Source organism: Silene latifolia, chromosome 4 (genome assembly GCF_048544455.1).
Source record: "Silene latifolia isolate original U9 population chromosome 4, ASM4854445v1, whole genome shotgun sequence".
NCBI lineage: Eukaryota > Viridiplantae > Streptophyta > Magnoliopsida > Caryophyllales > Caryophyllaceae > Silene > Silene latifolia.
The window spans coordinates 7,636,389-7,644,770 of NC_133529.1; the positions used below are offsets into that span (position 1 = coordinate 7,636,389).

Here is an 8,382-nt window from a genome sequence, read left to right on the forward strand (position 1 = left end):
TAAGAAAAACTAGTACTAAATGTAATAAAATAGGTATAAATCATGATTAAAGATAAAATAAGTACATTTATTATGTAAATAGGTACGAAATTACTATGTAACGGTCAACAACAAAAGATCACGAAATACAAATAAAAGGATACGGAAGACTGGTCTCTCAATAACTTATTGAAAGACCGTCTCTCCCAAGTTTTAGTATACCTTGATAAACTTTCTCACATTTCTAATAAAGTATATATTTAAGGACAAATTAATAATAAAGTATATATTTAAGGACAAATTAATCCAACGTTGCATATGTATTCATAAATTAGCGTATACCGTACGTACATATAAAAACTAGTCATATATCGTAACCCCTTGTTTTATTTATTTTTTTGGTCAAGTAAAGTGTGTATTTAGTCGTAATACAATAAAAAGAAGTGAGATTCGAACTTAAGACATATTGTTCACAATACTTGCGTTATAACCACAATACATGGGAGACTGGGAGTATTATTTCGTGCAAAGACAAAGGATCTTCACACAGCTATACGTAGAAACCACCCTTTAATTAGCTAGCTAGTTAAGTCATGGTTAACTGTTAGTATTTAAAACGATAATTAGGGTGTTTGACTGTTAGCCGCGTAACCATGTGTACGGAAAGAGTAATTAGTCAAAGGTAGTTTCTTGAAGTTGAATTGAATAGCGGCAGTTACCAAAATTAAAGTGGTGGAATCTTTGGTTTCGGGAGTATGAATGAAAACTATACGCCTGCGTTTGTATTCTCAATAACATATTTGACTTGTTTGCATACGCTCTCTCGGGTCAAGCTTTACCAAATACGAGTCGATTTCAAATACAATAAGGTTGGGATTGAAATCTCGTTTTAACTTTTTTTTACCTAGGATGATTAGTTGCTTCATTGTTCGTTTTTGCTTCAGTATGTTCCTTCCAAGTTCTAATGATGCTAGTATTGATTGTTGTTTCATTGTATTATGTGCACATCGCCCAGGTCTTTGACTTTGTTTGTGTGAGTATGACAACGTTGTTGGGAGGTCAAAGCTTGGGTTCATCAACTCGATACACGTTTTACTTGTATCGGTAGGTTTAATGATGCCCAATATGCCAAATACTAGTAGCTGTAATTCATAGAGATAGAAGTGGGCCATTGCCGTAATAAAAAAAGTCGTACATAGGCCAGCATGCCACGACACACCTATGCCTGACCCACGACCTGACACGGGCCTCATAGAAAAAGAATTTCAAGCTAAATAAGTGGGCTAGGACGCCCATCGGCCCATGGCATGATACGATCCAACCCACTGTGCCAGCATGCTTCAGTGGAACAAGTCCTAGTAATCATACATATGGCACGGTCCTACATATGCTTGTGCCGCCGCGCAAGCTTTCTTCTACGACACGACCGACCGACACAAAACACGACTCGACACGGTCCACTTTCCATCATTAGCCCACCAACAATTTGTAAGAAAAGTTGTAGTGTTATACATATGTGGATTGTGGAGTACAATATTTGTTCACTTACCTACCCAATTCCCCAATCCCCTTTTAGTGGCCCAAAGCAAAAACAAAACTCATTTAAAACGGCCCACAACTTGATAAAAAAAACCCCGGGAAACCATCTCAAAATTCTTAGTCCTTTAAAATCTCCCGCCCAAATCTCCCCCAAATTTCCCTCCATAAACCAATCTCCCTCCAAAATCCCAAATCTACAAAACCAAAAACCAGCAACACAACACACAACAACAACAACAACAACAAAAAAAAAAAAAAATCAAGAAAATGGTGAAATTAGTGAAGCTAAGAGAAGCACACAAATGCAACGCCAACAACAACGGAAAACCGTCTTATTGCAATGTGTTATGGGACAATAAATCCAATCACATTGTCACTTCTTCGTCTTCCGATTCCTCGATTAATATTTACGACTCGTTCTTGCTTTCGACTCCGTCTACCACGCTACGACATCACCGTGATGGTGTTACGGCTTTGGCTCTTAGTCCTAATTCTACCTGTCTTGCTTCTGGATCTGTTGACCGCACTGTCAAGCTCTACAAATTCCCCAGTATGTCTTCCCTAATTCCTTGATTTTTACTCTTTCCGTCTCAATCATTTGTTTACCTTTGATTAAAATACCGCTCTTATTTATTTATTTGTTGATTGTGGTTTGAAAATGTTATAGATCTGAATTTTATGTGTATCTTATTATTGATAATATTAGTTTTAATTGAATCCATTCTGTTTTCTTGTTTGATTGATCTAATTATTTAATTAATTAAGCAAATAACATTACACAGTTCAAATCTGTGCGTGTTGTTAATTGTTCGATTGATTTGATTAATTAGGATGCGGAAATATATTTAATTGGTATTTATACTTTTTTATTTAAATTGTTGTGATATACTGTATTTACTACCTTGCTTAGCCGATTTCGAGAATGTTCTGATAAGTGTTCGATTGATCTGATTAATTAGCATGTAGAGACTTTTATGTCAAATGTTGTGACCTAGATTTTGAAAATGTCTCCGTCATTTGTTTACCCTTTTTTTATTCATTATATAAGAAGTATTTTAATGAAAGGTAAACAAATGAATAAGACGGAAAGGCTACTAGCTTGCGTAGCCGATTTCTGATATCAAGTGTTATCGATTGATATAAGAGGACAAAGTTTATAACTTCCAAAATTAAGCAGTTACTGGTCTTGTTTGTAATTGGTTTTTGGATGGGATTTGTTTCGGGTTTGTGTGGTAGACTCTCTTATCCTTGTGGGTGTCTCCTGTCTCTTTTATGGATTTCACACCGTATCAATGCTTATTGGTTATAAACTGAAGTTTGTTTTCTGAGGCATTTCACATGTGACCGGAGTATAAGGGGAGCTCTGACCCGTGAAACATCACATGTCTCCATTTCACAATGTGTTAGGTCTCCAGTATTGTCAGCTGAAGTGGTAGTCTAACATTTTATAAATTCCAGAATGTCAATCTTTGCTTTCTGTTAATGTTTGTGTTAATAAGTAATTTAAGAATCACTAGTCTAATGTTAGTTGTTCCACATGTCTCTATTCACATAATTCGGAAACAGCCTCTTTGTGTTGCTAACACAAGAGTAAGGCTGCATACATCCGACCCATCCTCATCCCGCAATTTGCGGGAGCCATTGAGGCACTGGTGTAATGTTGTTGTTGTATCTCACATGTGACCGGAGTATGAGGGTGCTCCAACTTGTGTAACTTAATATGTGAAATATTCCACAATGATACTAAGAAGGTCAATAGCTTTATAGACTAAATACTTTTACACATCTCTATCATCTCTGTCTGTGTTTCACTATGTGTCAGTCGGGTCTTCAATATTATCAGATGCAGCGATAGACTGGTAGTCTAACATTTTAATAAATTCTAGGATGTCAATCTTTGCTTTCTGTTAATGTTTGATTCAATATGTAACTTAATGTGAATCACTAGTCTAATTTTAGTTGTTGCTCAATTAACTTTCAGGTGGAGAGTTTCAGAACAACATTACCAGATTCACATTGCCAATTCGGACCCTTGCTTTCAATAAATCAGGAAGCTTGTTGGCAGCAGCTGGCGATGATGAGGGCATTAAGCTTATCAATACTGTTGACGCTACAATTGCACGCATCCTTAAAGGTCATAAAGGTCCAGTCACTAGCTTAGCCTTTGATCCTAATAATGAGTACTTGGCGTCTCTTGATACAAAGGGGACTGTAATAGTGTGGGAACTTCAATCTGGAAGCTTGTTGCATACTCTCAAAGGAGTAGCTCCTGATACATGTTCAGACATGTCTGTCATGAATGCACTTAGCTGGAGTCCTGATGGTGAATTATTGTCTGTTCCTGGCTTGAAGAATGATGTAGTTCTTTACGACAGGGACACAGCTAAAGTAGAGTTCTCCTTGAAAGGCGATCATGCAAAGCCTATCTGTTTTTTGTCTTGGTCACCTAATGGGAAGTACCTGGCTACATCCGGGTTAGATAACCAAGTATTAGTATGGGATTTGGCCAAGAAGCAAGAAATTGACCAGCAAAAGTTTGATGAGAGGATATGTTTTATGTCTTGGAAACCGACTGGGAATGCATTGGCTGTTATTGATGTCATGGGCAAATATGGAATTTGGGAGTCTGTCATACCTTCCTCGATGAAATCACCTACAGAAGATGTTCCCAGTTCCCAGTCTAAAAATAGCAATGGCCTTCTGTTGTATGAAGAGGATGAGCATGAGGCAAGTGAATCTGGCAGTTTAAGTGATTTGGGTGAGGATACCTATAGTGAGCCACTTCCTACCAGCAGGAAAAGGTTACGGAAATCTTCCTTGGATGATTACTCTGAAGATATTAGTGAGGAGCTAAATATGTCTCCAGGATTTGACTTTCTCAAAAAGCCCGTGAAGGTGAAGAAGGATCACTTTGACAGTCGAGATGGGAAACCAAAAGGCGCGTTGGTTCAAAATGTTTCCAAAATGCAAGAGCCATTTCAGCCAGGAGCTACATCTGTGCAACCTGGAACAAAATGTTTTCTGTGCTATAACATGCTTGGAAGCATAACCACTTTGCAACATGATGGATACTCGCATATAGAGGTCTAATCCTTTACTTCACAGCTTAAAAATGGTCATGTTTCATTGCTTATTTTATTAATAAATTAAGTGTTCTGCAGATAGATTTTCATGATACAAGCCAAGGTCCAAGAGTGCCAGCAATGACCGACTATTTTGGTTTCACCATGGCTTCCTTGAATGAGAATGGAAGTGTTCTTGCAAATCCTAAAAAAGGCGACAAAACCATGAGCACCCTAATGTATCGTCCATTTAGCAGCTGGGCAAATAACAGTGAGGTCAGTTTATTGTTTCTTTCGCTGTTAACTGATTATGTTATTTTTGAAGTATTTGATTGATACTAATCCTGATGGTAATGAAAGTTGTAATATTAACTGGATGATTTTTGTATTCAACGTAAATGTAGTGGTCAATGCGGTTTGAAACTGAGGAAGTGAAAGCTGTAGCACTTGGTAAAGGATGGGTAGCTGCTGCCACCAGTGCTCATTTTCTTCGCATCTTCACTGAGGGTGGCTTGCAGGTTGGTTCATAGACCTAGTCACCATTTTGTGCACTATTTGCAAGAAAATTTAGTATATTCTAACACTACTGGAGAAAACAAAAATGTACCGATAGGCGATAGCCAATATCTGATATGTTAAATTTTGTATATTGCAGAGATATATTATTTCCCTTGATGGGCCAGTGGTGACTGCAGCAGGATTTAAGGATGAACTTGCTGTTGTTACCCACTCTTCTCAATCTCTTCCTTCAAATGATCAGGTATCTCTAAGTGAATCCTGTAACATTGTTTGTTCATCAATTTCTTAGTGCATCCTGTAAAATCATTTGTTCATTATCCAGATTTCACCACTTTCTAACATCACAATTATACTAATGTAATGAAGTCTTTTGACACGGTTTGCAAGAACATTTCCATTCGCATGCAAAAAACCTTTTGTCGCTTTTATTACACTAACCGATTAATAGATTGCCTTCACATGTGAGACCTCTCTCATAATCGAATTTTAATAAGCATTCTTGATAAGTTAGGGAGTTTGAATCGGTTTTTTTATGCAAGTTAATTAGTGATCCCCATACTGGTTTTCAAATTTCAACCACAAAAAAGCATAATGTTGACAGAGAGCGTATTAAGCTTGTACCGGCCATAACATACTCTAGAACACAAATGCTTCTGAGCAGTGACAAATTCTTGTACTAGAGAGTTGTGCCTGATTTTTGTTTTAAAAATGAGTTTTTTCAGATGTTAGAGTTCAAAGTGTTCAACATTAGCAATGGAACTCAATCTCTTAAGGGACGTCTGCCATTGTCCCCCGGTTCATGTTTAACATGGTTCGGATTCAGCGAGGAAGGCCAACTGGCTTCTTATGATTCAAAGGTAATTCTCACCATGGTAATCCTTAGTTGCATCATTTTGTATTTTGTTCGACTTGTGGCTTTGTCCTCAACTCTGCTAAATAACATGTAGGGAATCCTGAGAGTTTATTCCGACCAGTTTGGGGGGAGCTGGCTTCCTCTTTTCAGGTTTAATAACCTACAATGTTTCCTTTTCTTTTGGGCTTTTATAGAATGCTTGCTGTCTTCTGTACCATGATATATGATGATGAATTTTGAATTTGCAGTGCTAGCAAAGTTAAGAAGGCAGATGAAAATTATTGGGTGGTCGGCTTGAGTGCTGAAAAGTTATTTTGTATTATATGCAAGTCTCCTGATTTATATCCTAAGGTAGAGCTTCCATAGTTCCAGACTTCCAGTTAAACTAACACTAACTTGTATGAGAGTCTCACATGTGAAAACATGGCTGGTCTCGTAAGTCATAAGGATTTGGTTCGTCTCACAGAGTAGTCGAGTACCGTTTTGTACAGGACTCGCTGTTAATTGGGGTGTCTGTCTCTATAATCTTTTCTTTAGCTCATGTGTGTTGGGCGTCTGCTTTCAGGTGTCATCCAAACCAGTAATCTCGCTTCTTGATCTGTCATATCCTCTTGCATCCTCGGATCTTGGAGCCGACACACTTGAAAATGAGTTCATTATGAGAAACATGCATCTATCACAGGTCTCCTATTATTTCTTTCAGTCTTGCTATTGCTCCTGGTTCTACAAGACTAGTTTCCTGCATATCATTTATAGTTTTGTGATCGTAGTATCATACCCTCATATATTCTCCCTCTTTCAGATTCAGAAGAAAATCGACTCAACAGAAGCCGCTGGTATGGACTGCACACTTCTTGACGATGAAGCATTCAACACAGAAGCAGCACTAGATAGGTGCATCTTGAGGCTAATTGCATCATGCTGCAATGGTATGTTGATGACTGTAGATTTCTGTTTGAGTAATCTTGTTAAGACATGATTTTGTAATGCAATTCTCTATCTCAGGTGACAAGCTTGTACGGGCTACTGAGCTTGTTAAGCTCCTTTCTTTGGAAAAATCTGTGAGAGGTGCCATTAAGCTAGTCACCACTTTGAAGCTCCCTAACTTGGCAGAGCGGTTCAACACCATCTTAGAGGTATGCTTCCGTAAATGGTTGTTTACGTGCAGTCTACCTGCAACACTACAAAGTATTATCTAGTGTATTTGTGTCTTTCTGGTTTGTGATTACGGATGTGGTCATCGGGTCAAGAACAATCTGTGGCTTGAAATTACTTCAAATGACTGTTTCTGATTTAACTGTGGTCGACTCTGGTTCAGTTCCTTTTTCAATGTCTTAATTTTAGCTGAGCAAGAGTAACAGGCAACAGCGGAATTCAGTAACTGAAGTTTTCTTTACTTTTGTCAGGAGAGGTTGCTCAATGAAGCTGCAAAGAGCGCGGCTCTTCCTCATACCAACTCTTATCCTGATACATCTCCCTGGACAGCAGATACGATCAAGAAAAACTCGATTTCTGCTAAGAGTCCGATAGAGAAGTCCCTTAGTCCGAATAATGTAATGAGCAAGAGCTTGAATACTAACCAAAGTAATGAACCGACAGAACCCATCACTCCCTTGCCTACACACAAATTTACGGCTCCTATGTTCCCAAAGAAGACGAAGACCATTGAAGGAACCAAAGCAAGAGAAGAGATGATAACACCTAAGATGGGTGATTTGGACAATGCACCAAAAACTACTGATACGAAGAAAACTGCAATTGGCAGTGTTCAATTTCCGGGTTCATCAAATCCATTTGCGAAGTCTAAGATGGATTCAGACGTGCGGCCTAAAAACCCATTTGCGAAGTCATCCAATACTAAAGAGGCATGTCAGACACCTTCTCTGCTCGATTCGATCAAAAAAATGAAGCCAGTTAGCTAGTTGTAGTGTAGCAGCATAGATCTACAGCTCTTCACAAATGATTATTATTATTTTTTCTTTTCACAAATGTAGGTTGTGTAGAATGTACATAAATGCAACTCTGTATCAGTTGCTTTAGATTTTCTATAATCAAGTGTTTGAGACTCTTTGAGCATTTACATTCGAAATTTTGCGACTATTGAGTATCTAAACTTGTGAATTCCGTGTGTTATTTCTTTTTGTTCTTTTATTTTTTAAGTTGTAAAAAAAAAGTGAAATGGAAAAGTAGAGTCTGAGGTGTGTATTAATGTCCACTCTTTTGAAATGACTTAAAAATAAAATGGAGTAATTTAGAAGGGTCCATTTTGTTTAGTCATCCAAGATTGAAGATTCTAAGTGACAACAAGTCAACAACCAAGAGAAAAAGGATTACGATCCGGCGCAAAGATCTCAGGACCAGTAGTTTTGAAAGATATACACATTTTTTTTGAAAGATATTACCATTTATAAATATAGTTTTTGAGCAATA

The 8,382-nt window shown here is 37.7% G+C and overlaps 1 protein-coding gene across 1 annotated transcript; it reads left to right on the forward strand.

The window, feature by feature from the left end:
* Positions 1 to 1,690: 1,690 nt before the first annotated feature.
* Positions 1,691 to 8,080, forward strand: LOC141652778 (protein ENHANCER OF LHP1 1). The gene is made up of 12 exons (XM_074460379.1): positions 1,691 to 2,068; positions 3,500 to 4,602; positions 4,680 to 4,856; positions 4,985 to 5,098; positions 5,236 to 5,340; positions 5,822 to 5,956; positions 6,047 to 6,102; positions 6,201 to 6,303; positions 6,518 to 6,634; positions 6,755 to 6,881; positions 6,958 to 7,088; positions 7,359 to 8,080. The coding sequence occupies exons 1-12, from the start codon at positions 1,786 to 1,788 to the stop codon at positions 7,872 to 7,874; spliced, it is 2,967 nt and encodes a 988-aa protein (XP_074316480.1). The 5' UTR covers positions 1,691 to 1,785; the 3' UTR covers positions 7,875 to 8,080.
* Positions 8,081 to 8,382: the final 302 nt, after the last annotated feature.